The 16,103-nt window shown below is 41.9% G+C and overlaps 3 protein-coding genes across 3 annotated transcripts; all 3 read right to left on the bottom strand.

Annotated features, from left to right (window-relative positions):
- Positions 1–5,230: 5,230 nt before the first annotated feature.
- Positions 5,231–7,254, bottom strand: LOC103994432 (putative pentatricopeptide repeat-containing protein At5g59200, chloroplastic). The gene has a single exon (XM_009414760.3). The coding sequence runs from the start codon at positions 7,153–7,155 to the stop codon at positions 5,662–5,664; it is 1,494 nt and encodes a 497-aa protein (XP_009413035.2). The 5' UTR covers positions 7,156–7,254; the 3' UTR covers positions 5,231–5,661.
- Positions 7,255–7,478: 224 nt separating this feature from the next.
- Positions 7,479–8,658, bottom strand: LOC135646013 (thioredoxin-like protein CDSP32, chloroplastic). The gene has a single exon (XM_065165063.1). The coding sequence runs from the start codon at positions 8,580–8,582 to the stop codon at positions 7,656–7,658; it is 927 nt and encodes a 308-aa protein (XP_065021135.1). The 5' UTR covers positions 8,583–8,658; the 3' UTR covers positions 7,479–7,655.
- Positions 8,659–10,231: 1,573 nt separating this feature from the next.
- On the bottom strand, positions 10,232–14,379 carry LOC135643997 (uncharacterized). The gene is made up of 5 exons (XM_065161337.1): positions 14,110–14,379; positions 12,097–12,348; positions 11,865–12,008; positions 11,051–11,776; positions 10,232–10,570 (listed from the first exon to the last, which is right to left on the bottom strand). Exons 1-5 carry the CDS (start codon positions 14,230–14,232, stop codon positions 10,340–10,342), a joined length of 1,476 nt encoding a protein of 491 aa, XP_065017409.1. The 5' UTR covers positions 14,233–14,379; the 3' UTR covers positions 10,232–10,339.
- Positions 14,380–16,103: the final 1,724 nt, after the last annotated feature.

The following is a 16,103-nucleotide window of genomic DNA, read 5'->3' as shown; positions in this document are numbered from 1 at the left end:
ACACAACAGGGGCCACGAAGATACTCCTCAAATCACTGCTCAAATCTTCTTGCTGCACACACCACGTAATCAAGAAGGGACCGACCCTTCTTACTATCCACATGCCTCAAATAGGGGTTGTCGGTTGAAGAGGAGAGAAGTAGAGGAGAATAGAAGGTGACAACTAAAAGGAGTCTAGCCTATGACTCTTTGGTTCCCTCCTATTTATAAAGGTCCCCTATCAACTTAACCCTAATGGATCCTACCTTATTGGGTATTGGATCTCCATCCAACTATGCATGCCTCTTAAATTAATGGATCTCTACCCAATAATCTCTCATTAGCTCTTATTAAATCTTATTTATAAAATTCAATAATTCAGAAGCTTATTATATATCCAACAAGATAGGGGCTCCAGTGGATATCTCATATCCGAATCTCTGCTCGTCACAACACCTACCATATATGTATGACCCTCTAGGTCCAATATCGAGCTAGTTATGAGTCATACTCATCGGAACTCTTTTTAGCTTAGTGAATTATTATCTTCATAATAATTCACTCGACTCATCAACTACGGACGTACTAGGCCACTACGTCGCAGCCCCTAGACGATACAAGGGAATCCAATCCATTGGACTTGTTTGTCATCAATTATCATGTATATATTGTCTCTTATCTATTTAATATCTCATAGACTGTATACCAGATATGGTGCTATCAGGCCCGTACGGCTTCTACTTGAGTCTCGCTCTAATCGGATTCTCTCGAAAAACTATTTATCTCTCAATCTGAATGACCATGGCCAAGGATTTGCCTGAGCAAAAATACATGGGATATTTCTCTTATAACACCAAGAGTGGATGATTCTTTGTCGACACTTGATAGCCCTTATAAGGTTGGCTGCCACTTTCGATGATTTGTTATGCTAGATCTGGAACTTTTATGTTTATAAGTCTTGTATCAAAGAGTGGAGTACTCATACAAGATATGCTAGTGTGCTATGCAAGCTAATCACATGAATATATTGTTGTGGCAAAGGTAGCGAAAGATGAAGTCTAGATGAAAAAGTTTATCACAAATCTAGGAGTTATGCTAGGCAGTAAGGAGTTGATTCCCTTATATTACGACAATAATGGGGCGATTGCTAAAACAAAAGAACCCATGTCTCATCAGAAGTTTAAGCATATTTTGAGGAGGTTCCACCTGATCAGAGAGATCGTAGCTCGAGGAGATGTAGTAGTAAAAAGAGTTCTATCCGAAGATAACATTATAGATTCACTAACGAAGCCATTGTCTCATATTATCTTTGAGCGTCATAGGGGTCTGATGGAGATCAAACACGTATGTGATTGGCTTTAGGTTAAGTGAGAGATTGCTAGTTATAGGTGTCCTACAAGTCAATCACGTGAGTGATAACACGTGTGACATGATACGCATTCTTTTTTCTTATTATATTATTTGGTATTTTATTACTTTATCTTATATGTTACATATATTGTGATGTCTGTTGATATATACAATAGGAATCGGATCATGATGAGATCATGATAATGAGACTGATTCGCCTTTAAACACAGACTCTAAATAATTTCGGTCATAGGTCACTTGAGAGGGACATCGAGATGATCGAATAGACTGGTGTATTGTATGCTCGTTTATATAATGGAGGCAACTAATCTCATAGCTGCTCGTGTGGAGACACTAGGGATACGACATAGGTGCTCATTAGAGAATGAGTTTACTGATTGATCAACTCGTAGAATGTTGGATGGTTAATGATGCCTCATTGTCTGACAGTGATTCTGTCGTCCTAATGGTGTATCTGATCCTTAGACTTGAGATACTAAGGATATCCTATATGAGTACTCTACTCTTTGATACCAGACTTATAGACCTGGAAGTTTCAGACCTCGTATAGTCGGTTATCGGGAGTGGTAGCTAATCTTATGAGAGCTATTGAGTGTCTTTAGAGGATCATCCACTTTCAATATCATGAGAAGAATATCCCACGTATTCTTACTCAAACAAATTTCTAGACAGGGCCATTCAGATTGAGAGAGAAAGAGTTCTTCGGAAGAATCCGATTAAAGCGAGACTCGAGTAGAAACCGTATGTGCTTAACAACACCATGTCGGTATATGATCTATAGGATATTAAATGAATAAGAGACTACAGATACACGGTAACTAAGGATGGACAGGTCCAATGGATTGGATTTCATTCGATTATCTCGATGTCCCTCTCGAGTGACATATGATTAAGATTATTTAGGGTCTATGTTTAAAGGTGAATCGGTCTTATTATCGGGATCTCATCACAATCTGATTCTCATTGCACAAATCCATTGACATCACAATACATGCAATATGCAATATAAAGTTAAAAAAAAACCAAATAAATAATAAGCAAAAAGAGTGTGTATCATGTCACATATGTCATTACTCACGTGATTGACTTACAAGACACCTATGTCTAGTAAGAGTTCTCTGGGATAATCCAATTAGAGCAAGACAACACCATGGACCTGACAACACAATGCCTGAAATACGGTCTGTAGGATATTAGATAGATGAGAAACTATAAATACATAGTAATTGAGGACAAATATGTCCAAAGGATTGGATTCCCCTATATCGTTTGTGGACTACAGCGTAGTGGCATAATAAATTCATAGTCAATAAGCCAAGTGAATTATTATAGAGAAAATAATTCATTGAGCCAAAAGGAGCTCTGACATGTATGACTCATGACCAGCTCGATATTGGGCCTAGAGGGTCACACATATATAATAGGTGTTGGGACGAGTAGAGGTTTAGATATGAGATATCAGCTAGAGTCACTATTTTATTGGATATCTAATAAGCCCCTAAATTATTAGATCTTATGGATGAGATATAATAAGAGCCAATAAGAGATTATTGGGTAGAGATCCACTACTCTAAGAGGCTTGGATAGTTGGATGAAGATCCAGTACCCAATAGGACATGATCCATTATGGTAAGTTTATAGGAACCTCTGTAAATAAGAGGGAACCAAAGGATCATAGGCAAGACCACTTTTTGGCTGCAACCTCCTATACTCCTCTCCCTCTCCTCCTTAGCTAGTAGCCCCTATTTGGAGCATGTGGACAACAAGAAGGGCTAGCCCCTTATTAATCCTATGATACGCGTGGAAAGGAGGATTGTGCAGCGATTTGAGGAGCATCTTTGCAGCCCCTACCATGTGGATCATCACTAGAGAGAATGATAGTTGATCTCCTTCATCTTCTCCGATAGATCTATAGAATTTCAAGGATATACGATCTTCCTATGTAACATATATCCCTTAACATGCGTGGTTTTTCGGTTTTATAGATTTTTGGCACAAATCTTTGCACAACGATAAAAAATCATTTTCTATGAAAATCTAGGGTTTTTATCTTTTATTCTTCCGCTATGCATGTGATGTCACCCTAAGTTTCCCAACACAAGGTTTGTGTGTCGAGAAAACCCGACCCACTTTAGAAGAAACCTACCGTAGTAGGAGGTATAAGATAAAATATGCTAGAGGCGTGAGTCGGGAAAACCCGACCTATATAAAAAGAAACCTATCATGATAGGAGACACAAGATAAAATGTGCTCGATGTGCATGTGTCAAAAAAACCAAACCCATGTAAGAAGAAACTCATCACAACATTAGGCACAAAATAAAATGTATCTAAGCCGCTTGTGTCAGGAAAACCCAACCCATGTAAAAGGAAACCCGTCATAGTGGGAGGCACAAGACAAAATGTGCTCGAGATATATAAGTTAGGAAAACCTGACTCGTGTGAGGAGAAGTCTGTCATGATGGAGGCATAAGGAAAAATGTGCCCAAGGTACATGAGTCAGGAAAACCTTACTCACATGAGGTGAAATCCATCATAGCGGAAGCACAAAGCAAAATGTACTCGAGGCATGTGAGTCGAGAAAACCCGACCTGCATACGAAGAAATCCATCACAATAGAAGCACAAGGTAAAATATACTCGAGGTGCGTGAGTCAGGAAAACCTAACCCATGTAAGAAGAAACCCACCATAGCAAGAGGCATAAGATAAAATATGCTCGAGCGTGATTCGAAAAAATGCAACTTACATAAAAAAAACTACATGAGGCACAAGACAAAATGTGCCTGAGGTATGTGAGTTAGGAAAACCAAACCCACTTAAGAAGAAACTTGCCATAGCATAAGTCGAAAAAACCCTATTCGTATAAGAAGAAACCCGTCGTAGTGAAAAGTTATGCTCGAGGCATGTTTGTCGTGAAAACCCGACTTGTGTAAGAAGAAACTCATCATAGTGAAAGACAAAAGACAAAATGTGCCCGAGAAATATACATCGAGAAAACCTAATCCGTATAAGAAGAAATCTGTCATAGCAAAAGATATAAGACAAAATATGCCCAAGACGTATGTGTCAAAAAAACTCAACCCACGTAAGAAGAAACCAAACACGACGGGGAACAAGACAAAATGTGCCCAATGTGTGTGTATGGTGAAAACCTAACTTGCGTAAGAAAAAATTTGCCACAGCGAAAAATATAAGATAAAATATGCCTGAGGTACATGAATCGGAAAAATTCGATCCACATGACAGTAAATTCGCCATGGAGAAAGAATCCCGAAGTTAGGAGGTCGAGTGCTGACCTTTCCTTTACTCGAGGTGGGTAGACCACTGCCTAACCCAACCCATTAGCCTCGAGGCCTATTAGTAAATTATTTAAGAAAGAAAAAGAAGAAGAAAAAGAAAGGAAAGAAAAGGTACGCAAGCACCTTCGTCCGAGGTGGGTCCCTCGTAGACGAGAAAAGGAGGAACCCACCTCTACACCACATGGTCATGGGCAAGGATCACAGAGGGGTGGTGATGACTATGGGGTCATGGGCAAGGATTACAAAGGGGTGGTGCTAGCTTTATCACGTGTAGGCGATCAGTATGAGCAGGTGGTAAGCGATGATAACATGAAATGCACCTATTACAGTAGTGTGCATTGGAAGTACTTCGAATAACCCTACGTAAACAAGTCTAAACTACATCAAATTGACCACGACGTGAACAACCTTTTGCCCTAACAAGTTCCAAAGTGAATTTGACTTAATAATAAAATAATTGACATATTAATTTGATAAATCTAAATTATTAATTTAATATATTTAATCTCTGATTAATAATGATATAATTATCTAATTTTATTAAAAAATTTCTAAAGGTAACGGGGAAAGTAGAATTTTGATCCATGATGATTTGATAAAATCTTTGTATATCAACTTAATTTTCCTTCCCACCAACAAAGATTGGAAAATAATAAAACAGTCGCGGTGTCACGTGAACATTAGCAAGCCGAGCTTTAAGCCGAAGCCGTCGACTCCAACCGTCGAACGCAGGAAGCAGGCGCGTGGGCGGATCAATTCACCGTCCTCTTCATGATCATGTTCCTTCGACGACTTGTCGTCCTACAACGAAAGGCTGAAGAGGTTGAGGCTGCAATCGCCTCGTCACGATGCATTCGAACTTTTGGGATCGTCCGTGCCGCCGAGAGATTGTTCGATGAAATGCGGCTGAAAGTCTCTGCCGTGCACCAAACTTTTGGTACGAAAGAGATGCAGTACGGATGCCGCGTTTGAGGTATCGAAGCAGCTATCGTTTATCTGCTCTCCTAGATGATCATCCAAGCATCGCTCCCCTATCCAATCCATGTAACATTCTGTGCATCTCCATCGTCAATGGGTGCCTCGTATCTCCCACCAAAAACTTGTGCAGCCTGCCATGAACCTCTACCAAGCTAAACCCTTTCTCCTTCTTCACCCCTCTCTCCACCATCTCGTCCCTGATCCAGCCTACCTCATTCCACCTCCCACCTTTAGCGTACAAATTCGATACGCCTACAAAGAATCCTCCCTCCTCCTCCCCTGCTTCTGATTCTGATCTCAACAATTGTCTCTCCAGCCGCTTCCCCAGCCTCGACTCCCCATTAACGACGCAAGCATGGAGCAGAGAACCCAGAACGACACGGTTAGGCTTGAAAGGCATCGACTCCACAACCCGCTTCGCCTCTTCCACCCGCCCGGCGCGGCCAAGAAGGTCCACCATCGTTCCATAGTGTTCCATTCTCGGCTCAACTCCGTAGACTCCCTTCATCGCGTTGAAAAGCTTAATCCCCGCCTCGACGAGGCCGCAATGGCTGCACGCATGCAGCGCGCTGGTGAAGGCCATGCTGTCCGGTGCAACCCCCTCCTCCGTCATTTTCTCGAACAATGCCATGGCCTCTTCACCGCATCCATGCGTGGCCAGTCCGCCGATTATGGCTGTCCATGCCGATACGTCCCTTGTAGTCTCCATTTCATCGAACACCTTCCGTCCGGCCTCCAAGCTGCCGCACTTGGTGTACATGTGCAGAACGCTTGTGCCCACTTCTGGAGTCATACGAGGAAGACGGCGCAAGACCAGAGCGTGCAGGCTCCGTCCATGTCCAAGAGCACCGAGTCCGGCGCAGCATGAGAGGCCCGCGACAATTGTGTCAGCGTTGAGGCGAGTCCCGTGTAGGATCATCTCCGCAAACAGGTGGAGGCCGTAGTCGTGCCACGCGGACTTTGCGCAGCAGGAGATGAGGGCATTGTACGTGATGGTGGTTTTCAGGGGCATTTCGTCGAACAGTTTCGCGGACGCGTTCAGCAATCCGACGGAGGCGTAAGTGTGGAGCAGGGAAGTCGCGACGTGGAGGTCGCCGAGGAGGCCGCGTCGGAGGGCCACGGCATGGAGGGACAGCGCTGTGGCGCGCGAGGCGCCAGCCCGCCGGGAAGAGGCGCGGACAAGGGAGAGGAGGACAAAGCGGTCGGGGTAGAGGCAGGAGCGGAGCATGAGGGCGAAGTGGGAGAACGCGGGGGAGGGGTCCGGGGCGGCGGAGTGGGCACGGATGAGGGCCGCGAATGCGAAGGCGGAGGGGCGGGGGGCGGCTGTGCGGAAGACGAGGAAGGCGAGGGGTAGGTCGGAGGGTGCTGCAGCTGCAACAGCGCGGGCCGAAACGAAGGGGTCCGGGAGGAGGCCGGCGACGACGGCGCGCGCGAGGACCCGCTTGAGGCGGCGGGGGTCGCCATGGCAGGCATCGATGACGGACACGAGGCGGGCTCTGGCGTCGACGAAACGGGCGGCGCCGCTCATGGGGTTCCGTCACCGGAGCCGCATTTGGTTATCGTCGGGTTGCGATCAGCTGAGCGGGCGACGCAACACCAATCATCATACTATATATATATATATATGATGTGTGTGTAGTATATACGGAAGGTGACTTTGACTAGGATGGATGCCTTGTGCTACAATGGAATTTGATAAAGCACAAATCTTAAAGCAACATTCGTTCTTGCGAAGAGCGGCAGCAAAGGAAATAGATAATTACCCCATTTGGCGATGGCATATGCTATATAGCGTGCCAAAACCAAATCAACAAGTGAAGCAACATCATCTTCAGCTCTCACACAGCAATGTTTAGGACCAACAAGTGAACTACATTCATAGAGGGCAGGACCAAGTGAGGTGTTGTGTACATTCGTTCTTGTGATGGCTCCCACAATTTGTTTAGGATTGATGGGAACAAAAAAATACAGTCGATTGTCGTTGCATTCAAGATGATATACATAGATATAGACGTAGTGTTGATGGATTTAGGTAACCCTTACGCCTTGGTATCGAAGGATCTCGCCGATGAGCTCCCCCTTCCCCGAGCCGACGTACCTTCCACAGATCTGGCCGTCCTTTATGAACAGGAAGGTGGGCACCTCCACCACGTCCATGTCCTTGAGATACTCCATGCAGCTGTCGTTCTCGTCGCCGTTCATCCTCGCGAACACCACGGCGTCCGCCATGGAGCGGGACAGCTTGATGACGGTGGGGTACACCTTCACGCAGGGGCCGCAGTGCTTGAGCCCCACGTCCAGCACCACCAGCTTGCCGTCGGCTCCGCGGTGCTGGTCGATGAGCGACTCCACGTCGGCCCGGGAGTGCAGCTGCACCACCGCCGAGTGGTTGTCGCCATAGTACAGCACGTCGCCCACCAGCTGGTCCGGCCCGATGCCCTCCTCCTCGTGCACCTTCTCCATGCCCTTGTAGAAGGTGAAGTGGGGCACCCGGTCAATGCCCTCCCGCCGGCACAGCTCCCGTGTCTGCTCCGACTCGTCGCCCATCACCAGCAGGAACTCCACGTCGCTGCACGTCCAGCTCAGCTCCACCATGAAGGGGTAGATCCGGCGGCTGTTGGGGCTGTGGCTCGCCGCGTACTCCACCACCACCAGCTTGTTCTTGGCGGCGCGGAGGGCCGCCTCGAACTCGTCGACGTTGTGCACCTTCTGTACCCGCTCGTCGCTGGCTGTGGACCGGCTCTTGGTGCCGCTCGCCGCCGCCGAGGCGCGAGGGCAGAACGACGCCGGCTTGCCGAGGGATGACGGACGGTGTCTTATCCTGGTGGAGAAGAAGTGGGAGAGTGGGGAGTGAGAAGAAAGGGGCGCGGGCTGGCCTAGTCTGGAGAGGCAGGAAGAGACAGAAGAAGAGGAAGTTGGAGGAGACCCAAAGAGGAAGGTGGCCATGGCGGCCATGGCAGATGATGGGATCGGAATGAGGTGCGGTGGGTGAGGGATGAGTGCGCTATCAAGGTGGATGGGGGAAGAAATGGTGGAGGCGCACGGAGGTGCTATCATTAAAAGATTCAACGGGAGGTGGATGTTCTATGTCCACCCAATTGTTTGTGGCTTGCGTTTGGGGTCGATGGATTTTTTTTGTTGGGAACTACTAGATCCGTTTGTCTCCTATCGGGGATTTTTGTGGCGATGTTGCAGACCCGTTAAGCTTCCTGACAAGGCACTAAAAGATCAAAGATATTTGTAGCATTAGGCTTACACCATCCATTTTGTTTCCAAGGAAAAAAAATCTTTGCATTTCAAAGACAATATTCAAAGATAATAGGCCTGATGGTACCATGAGTATCATCCACCGGTGAATCAATATAATTAATTTATTATCGAAGGTGCAGGTTCATCCTTATGTTCTCCTCTATGTTGATATGGAAGTGCTAACGTGGCAAACCAATGTAGAAGGTTCGTAAGAGAGATGGTTCGTCAGAGTCGATTAGACCTTGGAGCAGTGAGACCACGTAGAGGAACCGGGATCTACTTGACTGTGACGTCCTATCTTTGAGCGGATGGGTTGTCCTCCAGTCGAAGAGTTGTCTCGTGGCTGTGAGGTTGTATCCTGGTAGCAGAATCGTCTCCTGACCGTCGATGGTCCTGCATAATATATTTATGCTGAGGGTTTTCCGACTTGACCCGCTTAAGTCGGTGAAAGACAATTGATTATAAATTTTAATATTTTTTTTAAAATAAATATAATATAGAAATTTTATAATTTTATTTTTAAATTAAAAAAATTATTGTACATCTATCATCAGTGTAAATGTGTAATGACATAACTAAAAAATTAAATAAAATTATGTAAAATTAAAAATATTTAATCGCTATCAATGTCGATATTCTAATAGTTCATTTCGTTGATATGTGAAATAATAGGTTGGTTATGATAGGATAGTATGAACTAACTAGCATGTAAAACAACAGTTATAATCATTGCTGCTCTAAAGTCGATTCATGATGCATAATCTTCAAATTATTGTACATCGGAATGGGGAGGATTGATTACATTGGTGATATCTGGCAATATAGTTAGCTCGATATGTGATAGGAATCCAATATCTAATAAAAAGTCACTCACGTAAAAACAATAAATTGGCGTACCTGCTTTCTCGGGCAAAAATTTGATATCTAAAAGCTTGCAAGTTTAGTCATAGGATTGATGGATCGGCCTGGGATATTTATATTACTCGATATTGACCACTTGGATGATGTCTACCTGCCTCCAAGCATCGCAAAAATGTAAACCAGATACTTGACGATCCTTTAAAGGAGTTCATATGCTTCTTTTCACTGGACAATGTCTTGGGGGAACCTACACACTCAAATGCCTCGTTGGCTCAAAACTTTGTGAAAGCAAACTGGCAAATATTATGTCAAAACCCTGAATGGAAGATTATAGTGACAGTAATCAGCAAAATCAACATTAATGGTAGATCTCCATAACATCGAGTAGATATTAAGCATGCTATCTAAAAGGAAACTATGAGTTAAAAGCATATTTACAGATTCTCCAGCGATTCTTGGTAGCACATTAATAATTCAAGCCAGCAACAGAGGGATAAAGAACTTAATGATCAATTTAGTAGATGCTTAATAATCATCTCAGTTAAACAGCAGAATTTTATTCACATGTACAAATTTTTGAGCTGCAACCACACGAAATTGCATCAATTAACGATACAGTCGCCCGGGGTCTCTGAGGTATCCCCATTCTCATCGGAGGAACCATCTCTGTTTGTTAAATGCATTATAAGGTCCATCAAGTCTGCATTAGCTGCTAGATCTTCATCTGTATCACCTGACCTGGTCTGCATCCTTTGCAGTGCCAAGATCTGTGCTATCATGTCTTCAGGAAGAGCAAAGCGGAAGAACCTGCTTCTTCTCTTGTGCGGCTTTAACTGGTGATTTCAAAAGGGTCATGTCATTCAGAGTCATCATGGGTGAAACAAGCAGAAATAATATCAGAAAACTTTTATTATGATTGTTGCAAACAGTGCCATAACCTATGCCACCATTATCGTCATAGCCACTGGTGCATCAATGTCATCATCACCATCATTGTCAAAGTTAACAAATGCAAAGCAATCACCCATTTCATAAAAAAAGCACCAGAGAAGTTAAAGGTCGTTTAATGCTTCAGGAATTTAATGTGCCTCTTTTATTTTTGTTTGGGAAATTGATGTATCAGAAACAGCCGTATATGCCTTAGCAACAGGATGAATTTCTATGTGAATAAGTCAATCACACGTTTTACTTTATAGAAAATGCAACTTACTTTAGGAATGAATGGCAGATGAGCAAGTTCTATCTTAGCCAAACAAAAAATCAAAGTAACAGCATTGACAAAGGTTATGAGCAGAACATTAAAAATCTCTTACCTCCTCTATTTTTACAGGTGCAGCTGGTTCTGCAGCATTGGGAGTCCAAATTTTTATATCATTCTCTATGCCACTACTTGCTATCACAGTAGCATAAGGGTGAGGTTCAATACAATTGACCACATATTTGTCTCCTTCCATGGCGCGCAAAAGCTTTCCATCCCTCTTTCTCCATATAAAGATCCGTCCACAGTCTGAACCACTAGTAACATACTCACAGTTTGGACCAAAGAAGCTCACACCCTTGACAGTCTCACAGTTACGATGTCCCTTGTATACCTGTGGTCCAGTTTGATCCCCATCAACTGGAGACAGAAGTGAAGCTGATTTAGATTTATCTCCAGCATCAGCATTCACACTAGATATTGGAGATTCCCTAACTGCATTGGGTCCGAGTCCTTGATCCTTAGAGAAGAGATATATCAGCTCATCATTGTATGATGCCAATAGCTCACTCTGATCTGAGAATGCCAACCCTGTAATTCCAACATTATCATTGCCAATGAGATGACGGGGACAGAAGAAGTTAGCAGGATAATCACAATCAGTTGATCCATCCCACATATACTTGCGAATGTCATAAACTCGAGCATATTCATCTGTTCCTGCAATTGCAAATAGATTGGGACTCCTTGGGTCTATTGCAATAGCATTTAAATGAATGGCCGCCCCGTAAGTCGATCTGCAAGTAAATAGCTTTGTAGCAGTTTTTGTTCTCAAATCAATCTGTGTAACATGCACCAAACTGGCAATGTAAGTAGATAAAAAGCTGAAAATAGCATGTAAAGAAAACAAAACAAGATAAACTACTCACATGCTGAACCAGTCCATCTTCACCACAACTATAAATTATATAAGAACTCCCAGGCTCAATACCCAATTTATGAGCCCGTCCATCATGTTGAGCCAGCAATGTTGTATCCACTTTTCCACCTTCTAGTATTTGGGCATGTCTTACCTAATGACATACAAAATAAAAAGCAATGCATTAAAAACATGACATCTAAAATATTACAAGACACAGAAGGAAGTGTAACAGCATATACCTCACCATCTGCAGCACAGGTGATGATGATCCGGTCATCTGTGTAAGGCATGAATCGAGCTTGGAAAACATTGTTTGAGTGGCCTGAGTCAAAGGATAATTTAACACGGCCAGCATCCCAATCCCATAGAATCACCTTTCTATCATCAGAACCGGATACGAGAGTGTCACCATCTGCATTGAAGCTCACAGTGTTGACACAGCCTCTATGATTGTCTAACTTTCTATGGACTCCAAAACGAAGAACAAGGTCCTGTTCAGAAAAGATAAACTCAAATAATATAGCTAGAAGAAATCTCAGGAAAACAAGCAGAACTGAGTCTAAATAATTCAAAGAAAACAATTAAGAGTCAGTCATAAGACTCATAACCACATCCTACTTTAAACAAAATTTTAAATGAATATTCAAAAAAATCAAACCAACACAAATTTCTTGGTTTAGAAGTAGTTAATGTCTGGATGCTTCCATGTCCCAACAACTTGAGCCTAAATCCAACAAACAAAACATTTAAGATCAGAGATGGCATTGAGAACAAAATAAAAAATCCTCTAGATTTGCAGTTGAATTGATATTAACACAAGCTTAGCCAACGTATTGATCATAGTTTTTTTAATATGAAGCACACTAACAAATTGCAAATCAATTTTGCATTTTTATAGCTTGAGCTGTAAAAAAATGAAGAACATGATGAAATCACAAAGACAGCTAAAATTGATCTAAAATTTCATAGTCTGCAATGAGGGTTCAAGTCTTGGTTAGGGTGAGTCTCATTCTGAGCCATGCTGAACAGTGCCATGCCAATGCCAATGATTTAACAACATATACAAATTCTTAACCAATAGGCAGTCACCACTGGAGGCATGCCAGCATTATTTCCAATCAATTAAAAAGTAAGCAACAGAAATGAAAAGAAAACTAACATAAGTTTCATTACCTATGTTTTCTTTTGGAAGTTTATATTATATTTTTTTCCCTACCATCTCATCTACCTAGCACAAGTGCATGACTAAAGCACAGCTCCACCACAGTGAAGCAAAATCTGCCTAACACTTTGCTGATTTTTGTTTTACCAAACTGATCCATTGGATGTCTCAAGATCACTGTTTTAACGATGGCCCTAGTTACCAGCTAGGCTACTAAGAACTCAGTAGGAGTGATGTATCTGGATATACCTTGATAGATTAATCTAACTTGGATACTTTAGGCGCTTGCGATGAGTCCTAAGTTGCCAATAATGCTTCAGCTATTCCAGTGTGGCTTCCACAATCCCTAATCCGTGTGCATCAGTTGCGCGCTGGCAACAGTTTTCCCATGCATCAATCATCAACCCTTTTTTTATCTCTATTGCAAGTGCAATTAGGCCGACTCTTCGCAAGCATATGTCGCTTGTGATATTGCATGGCTCGGGTAGATCAACTAAGTTCGGCACAAGTGGTACCACGACTCTATTCCACTCTCCCTGCCCCAAATACTATCGACAAAAGCAGAGTTAAAACAGCAAATTCCGCCCAACCAAAAAACCCAAAATCATCTGTGAGAAAAACATACACCGTATTAACAGCATACATCGAACCACTCAGATTGAGTACACTATTATGATTAAAATAGATTTGCTGTGTTGGAATAAGTTTGTGATCCTGGATGCACCTTTTTCTGTATAGACACCTCATCTTCTCATGCCAAACCTAATACCCAAGAAAACCTGATGAGGTAGAGTGTGAAAGCAAATGTGTTTGTCTTCTGATCTACTCATCACGTTACGTCGAACCACCCACGATCGAACGAAATAGAAGCATTCATCATTCGGGAGAAGAAATCTTTACCGATTAAAAACTAGAAATCCCTAACACTAGGATTATAATTCAACAAAAAAGAAACCAAAGCGATCTCGTAGGTACAGAAACCGGACCGACCGATTCGTACGAGAGAACATAATCCCCAAAAGAAACCCTCCATCAAGAAAAAGTAGAAAGGAGCGAGGGGAAACGGAGACACGCGGGTTTGATCGGAGACCTCGGAAGCAACGAAGCGGTGGGCGAAGGCTCTCGGGGGGAAGTCCCCGAGCTCGCGGTGCCAGAGCTCGACGACGCCGCGGCCGACGCCCCGGCCTCTCGTGCAACATCTCTTCATCCCCATCGTCTCGATATTCGGCGAGGGAGGCGAATCGGCTCTCCCCGTGGAGGCGACGGCAGGAGCGGGATCGGGATCGGGATCGAGATCGGTAGGACGAGAGTAGTATGGAGCGAGGCGGGGGGTGTGCACAGCCTCGTCTCTGCAGATAATACGAACAGAAAGAGAACCCCCGACTACTTGGCTTTTATTTTGTACGTGTAGAAATGGTTATCGGGTCGGATCCACATCGGAATCCGATAAATCCTCCATATTTCGGGTAGGATTTAATACAACCATCGGATTCATGCACATTACAGCATGCATACCCGTCCACATAATCCGTTTAAGTTGGATCCGTATTTATCGATCGAATTCTATTAAAAGATGCGTTTAACATACTAGATTAGTCATTTAGGATTTGGGATGGATTTAAATATCTAGAAGCTAATCGGGTTATGAAATGGTAAGCTAAGATTAATATTTATTGTTATTCCTAAAGAAAACGTATTGGATTTTCTAATGATTTTGGTGCTTACCTGATCCCGTTTAAGTCGGATCTTGACGCCCATTAGAGTTGGAGACATGTTCAAATAGCTAGTTAATTAGTCATTAAGCTTTGACTGTTAAGAGATTGAAATGTATTGTCGTTCGACGAGTTTCTAATTAAGACATCATTACAATTTGAATTATTTATTTATTATTATTATTATTATTACTATTGAATATTATCATATTCGCTAGGAGAGATATCGTCGATAGAGAGAGGATTTTTTTGAGTGAGAAAAGTGTATATGTGTATCAAGAAAATTAAACCGAGTGGAAATATCAGGTTGTGGTTGAATAGAAATCATAAGTTGAAGCATTTAAGTTTAGTTTGATAATTTTGGAAGAAAAATACACATGGAAATATCACTGTGCTTTATGCAGTGTTTGTTTGTGTTGTAATCATCTTTTGATTACGAAAGGTTAATTACTTTAATAAGAAAATATTCGTTTTAGATGAGGACTTTCTTTATTCCTGGTTGACATATTATGCTACCTTGACTTAGCTTATATTACTAAGCTATCTTTCTCACACTCTTCGTTATAAAAAATATTCATAACATACTATTGAGATTTTCTTTTCTTTTTTTATTTGATAGTGAAGATTAAATTGTATTGGTAGTTCTGTATGAGGTGGTAGGGGATGTATTGTCTCTACAAAAAAAGATTAAGATCCAAAAAAATTTGTATTGGTACTTCTTTGAGTGTCTGTAGCATTTAGAGTTATATAAATTGTTTGGAATCGAAATTGGAATAAAAATTATCTTTAGAATTTTTTTTATGTCATTGATAAATTGCTTAAGTTCAACTTTTTGGGGGAGAAAAGGTGGAAAAAGTACAACAATGATATTCATTTTTTAATTAAAAATAATATGTATGTTAGATTATGTTGCTATATTTAATTATGTAATATATATTATAATTGGATTCTGATTACAATTATCGATTAACAAAAAAAATTTAACTATAATAAAATTTCTTAGGAGATTATCTTAGAAAGAAAATCTTCTAATTATTTAATCTAGATACTCTGATCGTCTAAGACAATAAGAAAATTCGATGATATGTTACATGATTGATTGATTGATTACTAAGAAGATATGTCTAGTTTTCTTTACTAATTAATATTTCTATAGCTTTTAGATTCGATAATAATATATTTATAGAATAAATAAAAAATTTTCGAACATTCAAAGTTATGCGTCAAAATTTAGATGCATTGTTATTTAATTTCGAAATTTTTCATTAAATTTTTTTTATAAAATAATAATATATTATAATTTTATATTTATAATATCCTTCCCTCGTAAAGGATGAAAGATGTGAGTAAGATCCATGACACCAGAGAATGT

The sequence above is a fragment of the Musa acuminata genome, chromosome BXJ3-8 (assembly GCF_036884655.1).
Source record: "Musa acuminata AAA Group cultivar baxijiao chromosome BXJ3-8, Cavendish_Baxijiao_AAA, whole genome shotgun sequence".
NCBI classification, from domain to species: Eukaryota; Viridiplantae; Streptophyta; class Magnoliopsida; order Zingiberales; family Musaceae; genus Musa; species Musa acuminata.
Note: the sequence above shows the minus strand (reverse complement) of the source record. Positions and strands in the feature narration are given on the sequence as shown.